The sequence below is a fragment of the Arvicola amphibius genome, chromosome 5, assembly GCF_903992535.2.
Source record: "Arvicola amphibius chromosome 5, mArvAmp1.2, whole genome shotgun sequence".
In the NCBI taxonomy this organism is placed as follows: domain Eukaryota; kingdom Metazoa; phylum Chordata; class Mammalia; order Rodentia; family Cricetidae; genus Arvicola; species Arvicola amphibius.
In genome coordinates, this window is record NC_052051.1 from 98,626,235 (window position 1) to 98,645,679 (window position 19,445).

A 19,445-nucleotide genomic window follows, 5' to 3' on the forward strand; every position below is an offset into this window, starting at 1 on the left:
GTTATAGTTATAACAAGTTTACATATAAACATCGTGTACAATTTGAAAGATATTTTGTTTGTTTTTCAAGACAGAGTTTCTCTGTGTAGCCCCTGGTCATCCAGGAACTTGCTCTGTAGACCAAGCTAGCCTTGAACTCGAGATCCACCTGCCTCTGCCTCCCAGCACTGTGATTAAAGGCACGTACCACGCTGCCAGGAAAATAGTGACTTTTAGTAAACAATGATCTACAATATATTAACAAGTACCAACTATTTATTCAAATACGTAACCATACTAAGTACAGATTTTACAGTTTAAAAGTTTTAAATCACCCACCGTCTTTTAGGCTGCTTTTTAACACTTTCATAGTAAAATAAAAAGTTAATCTCATGGACACCCTCTTCGTCTGGCCCACGAAGCCACATTGGCAGCTGGACAGAAGCTCCGGGGAGCAGCACGGAGTCAGGAAGGGGGACAGGAATGGCCTCCAGCTGCTGTCCTGTGCTGGCCCCAAAGTCCACGGACGACGCTGATGACACAAGCGCCGTGCCCGCAGAGGGGGAGCCTGTAACCACCGTCTTGTAAGCACTGCAGTGTTCCGACGTCGAGGGGCTCAGTGGTGTCAGAGCAGCAGTATTGACACCAAAGGTGAAGAACTCGGGACGTTTAGACACAACCTTCAGTCCAGTCAGAGGACATTTGCTGACATTGACAAATTCTACATATGCTTTTCGGATTTCTCCACAGAGGAGCCCTGTAGGAAAATGTATAAAGAACACCTGCATTGGAGGGAAAAAATATTATTATACTGTTAAAATTCTGAGCCTCTAATGAGCAACGCTGAGACTGTTTTCTAAAAGAACTAGTTACTTCATAGCTCTACCTTTATATCAAGCATCTAATGTTATTTTGCCACACAGATTTTAAATTCTGAATTTAAAATACAAGAACAATATGACTAATTTGTCAAACTTGCATGACTATGTAGATTATGGACAAGTTAAAGGCTATTATAAATGGCTGTAAAAATTAGATGAAAATTAGTCCTATAACTGTTACTAATGTCAAGTTTAAAAGTAGCTAACTGTATCAGTAACTACCCATGGCTCTCACAGGAGAACACAGAGGCCCATGATTCCATATTTACAACTTTAAAATCCAAAAGCTCCAAACAACCCTAGGCTTCTAGTAACTCAAAGGGGCAAAACCCAAACTGAGAAATGGAGGATTTTTCAAACTGTGGATAAAAGCTAGGCATAAATCAGACTACTCAAATGCTAAGAAACCAAAACTAGAAACTTAATGACTCCCCAGAGATTAACAAAAATGAAACTCTTGAAAACACACCCCAGCATTCACCCACAAGGTCTCTGGTCCTAATCTCAATACCAAATACGTGCAAATGTTCATTCTTTACAAGACTTTTTGTTTGGTCAGCCAAAAAGCTAGTTGCTTCTACATAGAGTAAGAAGCCGCCTCCTTCCAAACATCCTGCTCAGATGCATGACGTTCAAACTGCCACACAAGAACAAACATGAGCTATTATTTAAGCAGTTCCAAATACAGGATGGGTGTGAATTTAAAAGCCACTAAGTTCCACAAAGTTTAAGCCAATGACAGTACCTGGTTCACGTAGTGAGTTAGGAGGTTTTCTAAGGTTAAACATTTAGAACTGGGACTCAGAATAAAGCTCTATCTTTAACTGTGTGTCATCTAAGAACACGACTTATAACTTCTACATATAAAGCTTAGGAAACATCAAGGAAGAGGGGGTAGGAAGATTGTAAGAGCCAAAGACAAAGGTATTTGCTATTGGTGTTTTCTATATATAACAGAAGTTGCACCCATGCCCACAAACAATATGGTTGCCTGAACAAGACCAGCATAATGACAGCACAGTGAATATGAAAACACTGACAGGAAATTCCACATGGTCGCACCCCAGATGAAGAGCTGCAGATGTCAATGGCTGACAATAAAGGAGACCGAAGGAATGAGTTCTCACATAGGTCATCCAAACCCAAGTAGTTAGCCCTGGACACGTACACACGTGCAAAACTGAATAAACTCAGAAAGTTTACACATGTACACATGTACACACACACACAACAATAAAAAGGAGATCACAGATTTGGGAGGGAGAACATAGGAGGAGTTAGAGTAGTTAAGGGCAATGAGAGTGACAGGGTTCATATATAAGGTTCTCAACAAAAAAAGGTAAAATTATTAAGTTAAAGAGATACAAAAAAGTTATACTTTTTCTCCCTGTTTTTCCAGACAGGGTTTCTCTGTGCAGACCTGGCTGTCCTAGAACTCATTCTGCAGACCTGGCTGACCTCTGCAGACCTGGCTGACCTCATACAGAGAACCACCTGCCTCTGCATTCTGAGTGCTAGGATTAAAGGCATGCGCCACCACTATCCCCCAGCTGGTTATACTATTAAAAGCTTTAATAACTAAGGAACATACCAATTATATGGTTTTATAAAAAAAAAAAAAAACCCTGCAAACTAGTAGAATTAAGTGTGTTTTGGTGACCTTTACTAATTTATTTTAAAAACTTACTATAGTGATTAGAATATCTGCTTCTGAAAGTAAGCCCTCATAAACTGTTACCTATAGAATTCCAGATAAACATCTATGACTTTAAGCTATAAAAGAGAGCATACTTAACATGGCATTTAAACTCAATCTGTCTTAATTCATTCCTAGCTAATCTTAGCTACAACTATGCAATGGCAATGAATTATCATTGTACGAACTTAAAGCTGATAGGTAAGTGGGAGATTAGGAGACTGGAATTGCCATGTTAAAGATATGACAAACACCAAATAAGGAAATACCACAGAATCAAAGAGGTAGCACACAATGGCAAATAAACAACCACACGTGGTGGCCCATGTCTTTAGTCCCAACACTCAAATGGCAGAAGTAGGCTGATCTCAGGCCAGTCTGGTCTAAATATCAAGTTCCAGGCTAGCCATGGCTAATATAGTAAGACCCTATATCTCAACAAACAAATAATAAAAACTTTGAGGAGGAAAAAGTGTGGATATTTTCAGAATATCAGTAAACGGATGACATAATGAGTACCCTGTACCATACTAAAAGTACTAGGACTAGAAACAAACTTTGTTCTTATCCCTCTGACATTCAGGAGAACACGCTACTTCAATTTAAAACACAAATATGACATGCAGGATGCCCAGGCACTGGGTAGACAAAAGTGGGAAGACTAGCAGTCCCAGGACAACCTGGGCTACACAGACTCCACAAATAAGTGGCAAGACATTCAGCAGGTGAAGGTATTGGCTGAAATTCTACCCTCAAACTCACACAGCAGGAGAAAAACAACTGCCTTCTGACCTCACAAGCATACTCTAGTATATGCACCTAAACACTCATGCAAAATAAATAATGTGAAGAAAAACCAAAAATAAACAGAAAGAATAAAAATTTTAAAGCATACAAACATTAGTAAATAAGACAGCTGGTTCAATGGCAGAATGTGTATCTAGCACATCTGAGGCCCTGGATTTAGCTCCAGCATCACAATTAACCAATAAAATTTAACTTAACTGAAAAGTTGACTTTTTAAAAGAGTCAGTACAGAACACAGAAATCAACAAATAAAAAAGTTAAATATGATTTTAGATAAGTAAAAGTTCTCAACATAGACAAAGATACCAAATAAAGTTAAAACATGCATAAAATATTTATCAAGAAAGCAGTACTTGGGCCCATATCCTCCCCCCACCATTAAACTGGCCCCTTTGCCTTTAAATGTATTAGATCTGAGCAGAATACATGCAACTCAACAATGGTTTCATCTTAATACACAACATTACTACCACCCAACCATGTGACATGATGGTATTTATAAGGATCACAAGTTCTAAAAACATAAACACCATTTTGGGATCACAGTGCAAGCATCTTTTGGAGAAAGGTGGCCATTCCTACCAGGGAAACTAGAAACTAACAGAGTTTTAAATTTCATTAAGGTACTTATAAACATATACTCCTCCGTATATGTCCCCACATAGGCTTTCTGTTCACATGTCACATCCTACTGCTTTTCTCTCCTTCATCAACACCTTTTTCTCATGGTCTCCTTACATATAGCTCCACTCACATATATACATACAGACATTATAGGTCATGTTGTCTAAGTCTGGGTTACTTTCCAGGTGCATTCATCCCCACATAGTTGTATATTGCTTAGACTGTCTAAGAGCATTGACTCACGTATTATTTTTATAAATTGCAAAAGGGTCATCGAGTTCAATAACCAAGGTGCTGAGTTACAAATATTCCCCAGTGTCTACTAGTATGTTGAAGATTGTATCTTATAGCATGGCTGTAGTGGCAAGGTCAATTTGCTCATAGCCTGACCTCTGTCAATGAGAACTATTTAGCTAACAATGGTTTAAAAGTGCAATTTAAATCCCAGCACTCAGGAGGCAGATCTCTGTGAGTTCAAGGCCAGTTAGGACTACATAGAGAGACCCTGCTTTAAAACAAAACAATAAAAAGTACAATTCAATGTACTATCAATAACCTCAACCTAAAATTAACTTCTTTGAAACATCATCTGGCTCTGTAAATCGTCATGGCCATGACACGGTTAGAAGTGCGATACCTCCAGTAGCGGCATCTCCTCGGTGACGATAGGGTCTAAACGTCGGTCAGGGCCGTACTTGACAGATGTCTTCTCTTCCTTCGTGTTGTTAAGTCGTGGGCCTTGAATTTCTAAATCCTGTCTCCCTCGGACTGACATACTCAAAGAATGTTTTCCTGAAATTAAAAAATCAATACCCTAAAATAATATAAGTTTGATGATTTAACTTGAATTCTATGAATACTATAAATTTCCACAAATGCTAGAAAAATTCCAGGTAATTGCTGAGTAACACATGTAATTACAACAGTAAATATACATCAATTTAATTTCATGTTTAATATCATCTATACTATGCTATCCAATATCTCATTTTTGTTCTGTATTTACTAATGTTGCATAAAGGCTACATATCATTGAATAGAAGTCTTTAAAAAAACAGTATTTATTCACCAAAAAAGATCCAAGAACAACTGTCTTGGGCCTAGTGTTGATGTGGGCTATGAGGAAATATTAAAGAAAATCATAAAATAGGTTATTTACTCTTACTAACAGCACTATTTTGAGGATGTATACTTAACTGCATTGTCTCAAAAGGCTAAACAATGAAAATTATAATACAGATAGTTTTAACTTCTTCATTATCTTCAATAACACGTAAAACATGTACTCACATGTTTAAAAGGGCTAGGATGGGCCTATAACTCCATCTTTCCTGAAGGCTACTTAGTGCCTTTGATCGTTGTGACGGGTCCAGATTAGATATATAATGCAGCATTCCCACAAATTATTGTACCCAGATTTCTATGAATATTCTGAATGAAAAGGTATCGATACTAAAACGGCATGAAAATTCTGTTTATAAGATGGGTTTTTATTTTAATGTTAATTCAGAGCCACTGTCACACATAACATAAATTATGATCTTCAATGTACCTTGTTTAGCACCCTGTAAGATATATTTTATGGGCTATCATAATTCCATGGTACTAGATTAGGAGTTAAGTACGAGCGAGAAAGCAAAGTTAAAACAAAATCCTTAATACTCACACTGCTTTAAAAATGTAATCAATTTGCAAGACTACTTACAAATTCCATGCCTCACTTATCAAATAGTAAGCAGAAATACAGCACTAAAACGCAAAAGACCACACTCAATTTTTGTGTGTTAGTATTTGTAGCTTTGTGTTTCTGCTGATTCATCCTGTCTATCTGAGTTTCTCTTAAGTCCAAGTGAAAATCTTAACTACAAGGGCAAGGGAGAGCAAGTGTTCCAGGAGACTCTCACTGTTAATAATCAGCTTTTATGAATGCTAAATTCACACCCATCACATGAATAGCAGTCAATTTTAATTTGTGAGGAAGACACATTACTAAAAATAAAGTTCTAGAACTACAGTAGTTTATTACAACTCCCTTCTTAGCATCTTACCAACTATACATCAATTATAAAGCAGTATTAGGATCTTGTAGAGTTCTCCAAATTATTTAAAAACCAACCAAATAAAACCCACCAAACCATGTAAACTACATGTATGTATCTTTAGCTTTCATCAAAGTCTGCAGAGAATACTATTTAGGGCACCAAGAATCTCAGCTTAAAACTAACTCTGCTACTTTTGGATATAGAAACAATATTTCAAGTGATTTTTTTTCCCTGTTGTTTTGTTCTTTGTCAGTACTGAAGACTGAACCTGGGACCTCACGCTAGGCAGATAGATATACTACTAAGGAGCTACACCAATAGCCCAAATTTTATTCTGAAACACTGTCTGGCTAAACTGTTCAGGCTATTTTTGCAATACTCCTGTCTTAGCCTCCCAAGAAGCTGGGATTACTGACATGTACTGCCACAGGTGGCTTTGAATATTTAATATCCAAAGACAGAGGAAACTGGCTTTAGTATGTTGTTTTATAGAAAGGAAATATTAAAAACAAAATATATGAAGGTTGTTTTGTATTGGCAGCAGATATTTCAACAAGTGTAACTTATTTAGTCACAATTTACTAAATTGAGATCAATAACAAAAATTTTAATCAAGGGAATACAATTCCTTTGAATCTATGCCAGAAGTTAGAATAATCTAAATTACATATGCTTATCCATGTCTAGATGTCATTATATGGCGTGTCCAACTTACAGTGCAACACATTAAAATATTATGAGATTTTTCTTGGCAACATTTTTTTGTAATTTGACTGCAGTTCTCAAATAGGAACTTTTTAGATGACAATGTAACACGGGCAATGTCAAAAGGCTAGATATGCTTGAAAGGCATGTTAGACCTATTTAGAAAAAACCTCTACTCATTCATTGTATTCTATGGGATGGTTTAAGAGTTACTTTTCTAACTGCTTATCGATGCTATAGCTTTACCTGTGTGACATCCAGGAAGAGCACCAATGCCATCTACTGTCACGGAGCCCTGAATAGTGCCAAGATTATACACAACTCCCAGAATGTGCAGCTCCCCTATGTGATGGGGAAAGAGCTTCAGTCTTGCCTATGGAAATATTGAAGTCATTCTTATTATGTTTTCATAGGATCTTAAAATAGCACAGTACCTCAATTTTGGAATGTTGTAGAATTAACTCATGATCTAAACTTTTAAAATGACAATGTTTCTTAAGGAAAAGTAATTTTCTTTTTTTTTTATTTTAATTTTTACTTCAGGGAAAAAAGCATGTATACAGTCCACCACCTGTCACAAAGTATGGAGTGGAGTTTCCCCCAATTGGGGAAATTGCAGGGCCACAGAAAATCCCAAGTGCAATGAAAGAGGCTTGCCCCCTGTGAAATCACTTTCCTAGTCATGGTGATCTCCCCTGCTGGTATAAAAAGCATCATCCTTAAAGAAGATCTGTAAATTCAGTAATTGCTTTGGGCTTTTGTTTGGTTTTGTTATTGAGACAGGGTCTCACTATATAGCTCTGGTTAGTCTGGAACTTGCTATGTAGACCACGCTGACCTCAAACTCAAAGAGATCTACTTGTCTCTGCTTTCTGAGTGATGGGAATAAAGTCATACACCACCATGTCAGACGAAAAAACAAATCAAAAATTATGTCTTGAACCTCAAAAAATACAATTTCTCTTGTAATATTGGTTTTGCACATTAAAAACATCCCAGCCCTTAAAAAAACACTTTTAATTTAAAACAAAAACCACAAACCAACTCTGGGCTGGGTGTGGTGGCACACACTTTAATCCCTACACTTGAGGGAGAGAAAGAGGCAGGCAATTTCTGTGAGTTCAAGGGAGTGAGTTCCAGGCCAGTCAGGGCTACACTCTGAGCTCCACGACAGCCAAGGCTACATAGTGAGACCCTGTCTCAATAAATAAACAAACAAATATGCACACCTAAGTGCCTGTACCTTTGCCATAGTAATCCTAAGAAGAAGTAAAACGTTGTACTTGGCTTCTCTGGAAACTTAATAAAAGACAAACTACTACTTTTCTACTGATTTCTTTGGAGCAATTCCAGTTCTCTAATATTTCAAAGTTTAGACTTAAAAAAGCTAGAATATGTAACATTTTAAGGAATTGAGATGATCTTTTACATTTTGTTTTCCGTTTACAAGCTTAGAAAGGCAAAAGACAGAAAAAACAATTAAAACAATTACCACTTTAGATTCTTCACTGTTAATTAAGAATTCTGAAATAACTTCAGTTCCAATCATTTCCGGTTCACCTGCAACCTAAAGAAAAAATTATAGTTTTTTAAAAAAATATACATACAGATGAATAAAATAACGAATCATTAACATCTCACTGGCCAAATTTACAAAGCGTAACATTAACTGAAGCTAGTGCCTCTGGGTTAAGCTCTGTAAATTGTGTTCAGCCTGGCTCAACTAAAGTGGGTAAGTGATCTATGCAAAGATGCAGGCATCAAGAGGACAAGACCCCAAAAGAAGTTCAGCTGCTCACAGTTAATAATGGCCAAAATAATTACTTAAAATCTTTGCACAAAAATACCATAGGATATGTGGGTGTGGCTTACTTAACACACAAATGGTCATAGGTTTTACCCAAAATTCTACGATAGTTTCAATTTAAAACTTCACCATAGAATTACTGTGACAGTATCATGGAGACCTTCAAACCAACTAGTAAATGACCGCAGTCCATGGTTCATCCATAACAGTTAACATAAAGAGGAGCTATTTCAACATTTTAACACTAGAAAACACATACCAAGCAACATAAATAAGCAAAGCAACATGAACAGTAGAAGGAAATGTAAAACATGAGAAAAAAACAAAAATTAAAAATCAATGTAAAGATAAACAACAAAATGTTACTGTAGTTACTGCTAAATAAAAGGAAGATAGTTTTAAGATCCTGTTTTTCTGTATTCTTGCATTTCAAGAATAATCTTTTTTGTTGTTGCTTTTTTTCCTTCCTTTCCTTTTTTGGGGGGGGGGGTATTTTGAGACAGGGTTTCTCTGTAGCTTTGGAGCCTGTCCTGGACCTAGCTCTTACAGACCAGGCTGGCCTCAAACCCATGGATATCCGTCTGCCTCTACTTCCTGAGTGCTAGTATTAAAGTCGTGAGCCACCACCACCCAACTACATGTGGTTTTTATACCCAAGTGGAGAAAAGTGTAAGACACCAGCAAAATGTTGGGCTGTAGCTGAGACATGCACATCACAGACGCCTGTTAGTAACTTACTCGTTCTCTGACTCTTTCAATGTCTTTCCCATTGACATCTTTAGGCTGAAACTTCCACAGCAAGGACAAATCAGATAGCAAAAGTGGAACTTTTAAAGGGTTTCTAAAAGCCACTTCTACTGTAATTGGCTCTACAAAAGAAAAGTATACATTTAATAACTTTTGTAAACCTGACACTGTCTCTCAACAGACCTTTAGTGTTTTTTGCCTAGACTGTCTTTGTCACCATATTCCATCAGTTCGGAATGACTTGGATGTCCCTAATGTCACCCTCTTGGTACTCCAGCACAACATCCACGGACAATAGAGCCTCACCACTTGCTTACAAATGCTTAGTACATACTAAGTGATCTTCGTGCCCATGGAGTCCAGTAATGTGGCAGCTCATAAACTATCTTGAATTTGCTCCAAATAGAACAAAAAGTCATGAATATACATTCAAATATTGGGCTGGAGAGTGGTTAAGATCACTTGCTGGTCTTGCAGAGAACCCACATGGCAGCTCCCAACCATCTCTAACTCCAATTCCAGGAGATTCATCCTCCTCTTCTACCTCTCAGGAACACTAGACACACATGAGGTGCGTATACACACATGCATGGAAAACATTCATACACATAAGACATTTTTAGGTTCAATTACACCACCTTCTACAACTGCGAGTGGGAATCTGGAGTTATCGGAGTAACTGTGCAAACAATACTGTGTGGGGTAGAAACTGGATGGGATTATCCCTTTATTAGCCACAGCCACAACATGCTCCTCAAGTTCTCGCCACTGCTGGGACGACTCAGAGTCATATTCTTGATCAAGACTGATATGAGTAGCTGCTTGTTTTTCACCTTTAAAAAGAAAAAAAGGATAAGAAAGCAAATTTCACACTTAGACACATGATGAGCATGTGCCTCATATAAAACACTTTAAATAAGAACTAGAGGTATCCAAATAAATATATACACATATACATGTACTCTTGCCCAATTTCTAATTCTCTGATATACAAAGAACTACTCAGTAGTCCTGGCCTAACAACAACCTTGATTCTAATACTGATATCTTTTTCTTCCTGGCTTTGAAATAATATTTTCCCCAAACTCCACAATTTTTACATAAAATATTTCAACATACAGAAAAATAAATCAAACATTGGTTATAGATGAAAATTTTGTTTTTGATTAGTGGCTCATCTAACTCAAGCTAGCCTTGAACAAGCTATGTAACTTAAAGATGACGTGAAACATCTTCCTGCCTCCACTTCCCAAGTGCTGAGATTAAAGGTATGGGCTTTTTCAAGACAAGGTTTCCCTGTGTAGCTCTGGCTGTCCTGGAACTCAATCAGTAAACTAGGTTTGCCTTGAACTCAGAGCTCTGCCTACCTCTGCCTTCAAAGAGCTAGAATTAGCATGTGCCACCACCGCATAATTTTTTGCTTTTTAAATCTGAATATTTTTATTTTATGTCTATGGGTGCTTTGCCTGCATGTTTGTCTGTGTACCACTTATGTGTCTGGCACGTGGAGGTAAGAAGGTTTTGGAACCCCATATTACTTAAGGTTGTAAACTGCCATGTGGGTACTGGGACTTGAACTTGGGTCCTCTGGAAGAGAAACCAGTGCTCTTAACTATTGGGCTATTTTTCCAGCCCCACTGCTTGTATCTTAACAATTTTTATTACATTTATTTACTTACTTATATGAGAAATGCATACGTGGCACAAATGTGGAGGTCAGAGGACAACTTTCGGGCACCAGTTCTCCCCTCCCACCACGTGGCTCCCCAGGACTGAACTCGGGGAGGCAGGCACTGAAGCGAGTACCATTACCTCTTGAGCCATCAAGTCAAAGTCATACCTTAAAAAATTTTAAGTCAACTTTCATCTCATGAGTTGACTTTATTTTATTGTTTACAAAAAGAACATCACAACCAAAGTCAATGCCCTTTCTGAACTCCTCCCAATCCTAACATCCCCATTACCTCTGCTGGCATCACTTTCAGACATGTTTGCATATTTCTCTTATAAATTTTCAGAAGTATACACATAAACAATGCATGGAATTGGTTTCTGTATTTCAAATTCAAGCTATAAATGATTTTTCCACTCAACATTATGTTCCATTATCCAAAGTTAAACATGTAGAAGTAGTTCATTCAGACCCTGCAGCATATATTACTTATGTAAATATATCAAAATAATTTTGCTACAAAAGTTGATTTTAAAAAAACCCACCAAATTATATTTGAAGGAGAAATACAAATAGTGAATGCTGTTTCAGGCCTCAAATCCGAGGAAAAGACCCTATGTATATTTAAAAGGGGTGGTGGTGTAGCTTAGTTAGAGGGTATTGCCTAGCACATTCAAAGCCCTAAATTTGATCCCCAGAACAATATAAAATTAGGCATGGTGACACATGACCTGTAATCCCAGTACTTGGGAGGAGGCAAAGGATAGGCTCAAGGACATCTTAAGGTACAAAGTAAGTCTGAGGCTAGCCTGGACTCCAGAAACTGTCTCAAAAACATTAAAAAGCAAAAAACAAAAACAAAACAAAACAAAAAGCTTACAAGCAGAGAAGCAAACCATGTTCTCTGCTTATTTATGTTTTCATAATAACAAAGTTAAAGAACCTAAACTGTGGTGGTGCACAGCTATAATCTACACTTAAGAAACAGAGGCAGAAGGCTTATTCCAAGTTCAAGGCCAGACTGGTTCCAGCTAGCTTGGGAACCTTTCATCAAGACAGAAAAAAAAAAAAAAAAAAAAAAACCAAAAAAACAAAAAAACTAAGTTATATATACAGGTTTATCACAATATGTTTTTATATAAGCAAAAAACTAAAACCAATAGCTACAGCAAGGGAATAAATGCTGTAATTAAAGGTGCTTTATATGCACCCAATTGAGTATTTATAGTATTAAAATGCTTGCCAAGGTGGTACAGTGATGAGCATTTCTTGAGTGAGAAAAGCTGCTGTAAGGAATTCCGACTGCTTGGACTTTATTATTTTTAGTTTTTGGACTGGAAAGAAAAGCAATAATGTAGTGATTATACTTTAACGACTGCACAATAGATGAAGCAGCATAAAGATATTTTCAAATATCCAACTGCATATCAATTTCTAACTGGAGACAGAACATTTTAAAGAAATAATCATTAGGTAACTAGGCCAAGTGAGAGTTTACTAACCATCTGCTGGTCGTCTGTCATGGCCAAAGAAAACCCGTGTTGCTGAACTGTTAATGTATGGTAAGGGAAGCTGTGGTAAAGGGCCATCTGGTGACAGCTGATTTACATTCTGGGAGAAATACAACAGAAGGAAAAAAATAGTTTTTAAGAAAACTACATTTTTTCATGTTTCCTAACTTTTAATGCACAGGTATGAAAATGTTATGCAAGAAAATTTAGACATACGAATACTAGTTTCTATGCTATATCAGAGTCATAAAAGATTAATGTCTGTATTTACTCTACATCTAGAGAGCCTTCCTAGCTAGAACCTATGGCACAGACCTATACTAACTCCAGATAACCAGAAGTCTCGGCCTCAGAACAAATATACAGCTAGCCTGAGCAACTCAGATCAAAAACTAAAGGGCCATGAAGATAGCTGAGTGGTAGAGTGCTCACCCAGCAGGCACAGGCCCTGGTTTCAATGCACAGTATTAAGTTTTAAAAAAGAAACTTCCTGAAGAGTACTCAACTAGTTAAGCTATTTGTTTCGTTGGATGTTAAACTTTGCTTCTTGTTGAGTCATTATAGCATCCTATCTACCCAATCTTTAACTGGCCAATTAATGAGTCTAAAAGAGCAGTTACTTTCTGTGAGGAAGATAAAAAAAAGATCCTAAGTTTCCCATCCAACAGTGATCTGTGGTTTCTATCCACCTAGATTACAGTACAACATTTGCTATAAATCCACACCTCAACTTTTATCAGGAAAACAAAAGAGCACATGCATCTAAGAATAGTAGGAGTTAAATCCATTAATTTGTTAATTTTGTTGCAATCCTATAAAATTGTGATAAAATAGACCTAGCACATGGCCACAATCCAGCACTGGGGAAGTAAAGAGGCTGGAGGATCAAGAGTTCAAATTCATTCTCAGATACCCAGAGAATTCTAGACCAGCCTGGGCTATGAGACCCTATCTCAAAAAACCAAAACAAAACAAAAAACAACAACAACAAATAAGTGATCCAAAAATCTTAAAGCATTTCTTGTAAAGATTTCAAAAACAGTTATAAATTAAAGCCATGTGTGGATGGTGTGCACCTGTAATACAGTGCTTGGAAGGCTAAGGTAGGAGGGTGAAGAGTCTGAGGCCAGCCTAGCTAAAGAGTGAAACCTATCTCAAAAGAAGGGGTGGGGGCTGAAGAGATAGATAGCTCAGCAGCAAAGAGCACTGACTCCTCTTCCAGAGGACTGGGGTTTGATTCCCAGCACCAACATGGTGACTCACAACTATCTAAGTCTCCTGTCCCAGGGGATTCAACACTTATGGCCTCTGTAGGCATCACGAACAGATGTAATGGACAGACATGCAGGCAAACACCCAAACACATCACATAGGTAGGTAGATAAAAAATTAAATTAAAAAAAATAAAGAAAAAGAGGCTTCAAGGGGAAGGAAAGGAGGACTATCTTAATTACAAACTTTAAAAAAAAAAAAAAGAAAAGCCACAAAACCACATTTACTGGAATATTAAAATTCTCTTTTAAAAACTATGTAAGGGCCATGGAGTACAGAGCTATAATCAAGAAACCTTCCATGATTTTTTATGACAGCTAATTACATACTCTGCAATAAAACCATTATACTCTAGGGACTAGTAGTAAACAGGCTTTTTCCTGAAAATAATAATTTAAAAACCCTTTTAATGTTTATTCCTAAAAGAAGTACTTACCTTGTAAACATAAAGATATTCTCTGAGAAAGGCCCCTTGCTGCGCAGCAGACTGTTTGCTCTCATTGATTAAAATGTGCCTGAAAGCAGACACAGCATTGTCCAGCTGCCTCAGCGTATAGGACTGGCGCCCAATGGTGAAGTTGATATGATCCTCTGCCAGAGACCAGCCTTTTCCTTTGTAAACTTGCATGGCTTGACAATAGCAGCGCAAAGCATGCTTTTTCTGTAAGAAAATAAATGAAACATAAAATAATGAATATATTTTATGAATATATTTCATAAATAAATGAAAAATAAAAACATGTATTATATTTTAAATTTGTCTTGAACTGGAGAAAATAGACATAAACCCATGCAGAGACATGCACAAGTATAAACAGGTAGCTGCCTTTTACCCACTACAGAGAATATGATAAAGAAAATCAAGCTAACAATTAAGATGATCTCACAATTACACAATTCTGTGTGGAAACACAGGTTTCCTCAGCCATCCACAGAGTCAGTGTGCATATGTTTTTGTCTATTCTTACACCTAGCCCTTATTTCTCTGAGATTAACTTCTGAGGAAAATGTTCACTGCTCAATTTTGCTTTATTTATTTCAAATTCCTTCTGTAAACAAGTAATATATAATAATCATCAGTGTCAACCTGATTGGATCTAAAATCACCACGGAAACACACCTCTGGGAGTATCTGTGAGGGTGTTTCCAGGAAGCTTTAACTGAGGAGGGAAGACCCACCCTGAATATAGGGGTACTATCCCACAAGGTTTGGGTCCTATACTGAATAAAAAAAAGACAGAGGGCCAGTTGAGATTGACTGGTCAAGGAACAGAGACAACTTGCATGCAGGCCTAATGGTCTGAGTTCAATCCCCAAACCCAACAAAGTGACAAGAGAAGACTGACTCCAAAGAATTGTTCTCTGACCTCCAAAGGCATATAATACCATGTGAGCACACACACACACACACAAACACACACTAATAAATAAAAAATTAAAAACCAAAACTGAGGCACAGAAAAATAAACAAAATCAGGCTGTTTTAAACATCAAGATTTAAGCCTGTATCTGTCTAAATCCAAATCTCACGTCTTTACCAAAAAAAAAAATATTTAAAAGCAGAATTTATTTCAGCTTTAGGATTAATTATAAAAGGAAGACAAGAGTCATCAGAAGGTAAAGATTTGCCACCAAGCATGACAATTAGAATTTGAACCCAAAGGGCTCACACTGCAGAAGGATGAGAACTACACCTACCAGTTGTATGACTCCACACATGGGTAAACACACACACACACACACACACAAAATAAGAAATAAACATACAAAAATATGACAAGAATCTCAGTACTTAGGATGCCGAGACAGGCAGAACTCTGAGTATGAGGTCAGCCAGGGCTACATTGTATGAGTCTGTCTCAAAAACAACAACAAAACTGACCAGAATACACTTTATAAATAAATGAAAAAGAATTTGAAAAAATAACCTTTTAAAAGAGATTGGTTTTTACTTTTAATTATGTATGCACATATGGGTTTGTGGTCACAGATGAGTGCAGGCACCCTGGTATTCCACGAAAAAGTATCAGATCCTCTGCAGCTGGAGTTACAGGCAGCTGTGAATTATTCAGCATGGGTGCTGGGATCCCAACTCAGGTCCTCTGAAAAAGCAGCAAATCTGCATCTTTCCAGCTGCAACAACCTCTTAAAAGGAAATGCTTACCTGCCCTGCTTTACTAAACCGATGGCCTGCCAGGATCATGTGAAAAGCATATTTTCTAACCATGGGGCTCTTCATGTTTATGAAGCAATGTGCAGCCTGCTCCAAAAGAAGTGCACTTCGGAGATCAGAATCCTGTCAATGTGCAAACGGAAGGATGGTTAGTGTCACAAAGGAGCTGCTCAGAAAGCTTGTCTCCTGGTACACAACACAGTCAGCGTAGCCTGGAGAAGAAGAGGGCAGAGATAAAAGCGTCAGCCAATCTCAATTTTTTTCTCTAAATAGCACATATTTTGTTTAAAAAGACTTCTAATAAAGGACTTTTGGCTGTTCCTTTCAATAAATCCAAATGGCCAATTAGGATGTGTAGTGTATAATAAATCTCTAAATAACTTCAATCCCTTCTGAGCAGTAAAACTGAGACCTGAATACAGGTATTCTAATTAAAGATCAACTAAAAAACACAAAACACAGAAAAATAGTTCTATAAATCTAGTTTGCCCTAGCTATTACCTGGTGACTAATAGCATATTTAATGTGCACCCCTTCCCAAAGAATATAGGTTAGATTATGTGTAGATTGTTATGTAAGATAATTTATGACTTTATACTCTTTAAAGAATATTTATTTAAAGGAATTCTCAATTTTTACTGTAATATTAAAGGGCCAATGCCTGCTTTTCATTAAAAAGTTCAGAAGGCTCACCCTGCAGCAAGGAGATCTTCACAGGCTCTTTGTAAATCAGGAAAATGCAAGTAGTTCCCATTTGCCTGACCCTGACTGCCCAGGAGCTGGAACAACTCATGCTCACTGCATCCCCTCTTGGTAAACTAACACTTCAGAGATTAGGGAGAAAACGATGAAGGTTGCTGATTAAGAATCAACTTTTCCTTCAACACTTTCTCTAGGTCCTCAGCCTCAAGCTGAACTTACCAGGCCCTTCCATGTGTTCTGCTGCCATTATTATCCCCAGGGAAAGTTGAAAATAGAAAACATTGACTTTTAAATACAATTGTTTCAACAAATTAGTTATATCAAACAGACCGCTATTATAAACTGCCTTTGCAGCAGTCTTTTTAGAGAAGCAGCAGATTTGAGGAGACCATGCAGAACACACACAGCAGACAGCAGCTACCATTACTTTAAGCTAAAACTAAATGTTCAAATGTCTGCTCTAAGAATTCATATTCAAAAGCTGGTGGAAAGTAATATCAAGAGTATATAATAACAAATAGCTCTAAGGAGAATGCAAGTCATTTAATTATATAGTCTTAGGAGCTTACATTTTTAGATTTTCAGGACAAGCTTTTGTAAAAAAAATTATTAAAATACAAATATGGGCATGTGTGTGACTGTGTGTGGCTATGTGCACAAGTGCCAGCAATGAAGGCAGAGGCATCATTTGCCCAACATTGGTGCTGGAAACCAAACTCAGGTTGTCTGTAAGAGTAATATGTGCTTTTAACCCCAGAGACATACTTCCATTCTCCCATATAAATGTATTTCTTTATTTTAAGTAACTGTACAAAAAATAAAAAGCAAACATCTTTGGCATTCCATGCTACAATTCATTTGCAGAGGACTGTTTCCAATTTGGTGCTGTTTTCTCAGTTTCTCTTTCCATATATGAGGGCTTATGTGCCTAATTTACATGTATAAAAAACATACATTTTTATAAACAAGTGGTAGTTCTTTTATTTCTTCTAAATAAGTACTATATTCCAATATGTAACAATATCATTAACTTATAGTCACCAATTAATCATACATTGTTTTTTTTTTCTGCTACCAAAAAAGATACTTAGTAAGAATAATTTCTATGTGTGCATGTGTACATGTATAGGTGCATGTGCATGTATTGCTGGGAACTGAACCTAGGTCACGTGTTCTACCATTGAGCTAAGTTCCTGACCTTACTTCTTGAGACAAGAAGTCACTAAGTAACTTAAGGCTGATCTAGGACTCTGGACAGCCCCAGCTGGTCTTAAACCCACAGTCCTCCTGCCTCTTGTCTATTGAGTGCTACCACACTCAGTCATAAAAATAATCGTTAAATTACTAAATAATCAACAGTTATTTAAATCCTTTTATTACACAAATTTCTGGAAGTAGAAATAAGACATTAATGAAAATTATGCATATATTTCAAATTCTAATCACTGCAGACAAATTGCTGCCAAAAATATTATAAATAAATATTCTCATCAATGGAGGTTAAGAATTCAGGTTTATGGAGCCAGAGAGATGGCTCAACAGTTCAGAGTGTGTACTGCTCTTACAGAGAACCCTCAGTACAATTCCTAGTACCCAAGTCAGGAAGTTCACAACCAACTCTACCTGTAACTCAAGCTCCAGGGGAATCCAGCAATTCTGGCCTTTGATGCACACACACATACATACACACATGCTCATGCTCTCTCTCTCTCTCTCTCTCTCTCTCTCTCCCTCCCTCCCTCCCTCCCTCCCTCTCTCCCTCTCCCCCTGTCTCTCTCTCCTCCCCCCTCCCTTTCTCTCTCTCATTCACCTGCAAAACTTGTATAGGTACCAATCCTAGATATCCTACATAAAGGATGTTCTCTAGAAATCTGTAATAGTTTTTAAGTGGCTCAATGTACAGTCCAGTTAAGGACCTACATAATTAAACTTAGCATTCTCAAACTAACACCACAGGACTGAGTAATTCAAGAAAGATCTTAAGTCCATATCATGAGTTAATTAAACTAAAATAAAATTAGACAGACTACTGCCTTCAAACATACTAAGATTTTCAAATCTTTACTATCAAGTTATTACAAAGAAGGGCTCGATGAGATCGGTTTATCAGTTTATAAGTAAAAAAAAATGCCACCAACACCTGACAACCAGAGTTTATTCCCCAGAACACATTTAAAGGTGGAAATAATAACTACTAACTTGTCCTCTGACCTCCTTATGAATGTCATGGCATCTGTACCACATACAAACATGCAAAAACAGCAGAATAAAAAATACAATTAAAGATCAAGTTACTGTTAACAAACATATATGGGAGAGGCTAGAAATATAGTTCAGTGGGACAACATTTATGAAACTCTGAATTCAATGCCATAGACAGGAGGAAAGGTGGCCGGAGGCAAGGAGGCAGGAGGACTGTTGTCGGGCCTTCCCAGCGCGGTGGAGCCTGGCTGGCAGTGGGCCTGTGTGGGGGAACCACGAGAAGGTGGTTGCTGGGCTAGGCCATGTCGGTGCGGCAGGGGGGCCGGGAGTTTGGGGACTGGGTCGGTGGAGAGCCTGCCTACCTACTCTTTCTGTGGAGGCTGCTGGCACACAGGACCACACCAAGGATGGGAGGGCGGGAGAACACTATGCCTAAGCGGAGTTCCTAGGAGTTCCTAGCTGCCTCCTGCCTGCCTACTGGGGGGCCCTGGACATCCTAACCGGTGCTTGGAAAGGCCAAAGAATCCCTGCACTTTGAGACATTTCTAGGAAATTCTTTCAGGACTTATGTGACCGCATTCCAGGACGAAATGATTCTCTTAGTAAAGGTAGCCAGCAAAAAAAG

General features: G+C 37.6%; 1 protein-coding gene and 1 non-coding gene across 5 annotated transcripts in view; both read right to left on the bottom strand.

Moving 5' to 3' along the window:
• The window catches only part of Trappc8 (trafficking protein particle complex subunit 8), a 76,764-nt gene that overhangs the window by 18,512 nt on the left and 38,807 nt on the right, over positions 1 to 19,445 (bottom strand). For all 4 annotated transcript variants that reach the window (XM_038330088.2, XM_038330087.2, XM_038330086.2 and 1 more), the window contains 9 exons: positions 15,908 to 16,039; positions 14,180 to 14,404; positions 12,463 to 12,571; positions 9,927 to 10,121; positions 9,280 to 9,410; positions 8,227 to 8,301; positions 6,981 to 7,107; positions 4,625 to 4,779; positions 319 to 761 (listed from right to left, as the gene is read on the bottom strand). In XM_038330088.2, the coding sequence (XP_038186016.1) occupies positions 319 to 761; positions 4,625 to 4,779; positions 6,981 to 7,107; positions 8,227 to 8,301; positions 9,280 to 9,410; positions 9,927 to 10,121; positions 12,463 to 12,571; positions 14,180 to 14,404; positions 15,908 to 16,039 (1,592 nt within the window). The remainder of the gene's footprint in view (positions 1 to 318; positions 762 to 4,624; positions 4,780 to 6,980; positions 7,108 to 8,226; positions 8,302 to 9,279; positions 9,411 to 9,926; positions 10,122 to 12,462; positions 12,572 to 14,179; positions 14,405 to 15,907; positions 16,040 to 19,445) is intronic.
• On the bottom strand, positions 7,277 to 7,439 carry LOC119815987. Its single transcript, XR_005285656.1, has one exon. It is a non-coding gene; the product is annotated as a U1 spliceosomal RNA (small nuclear RNA).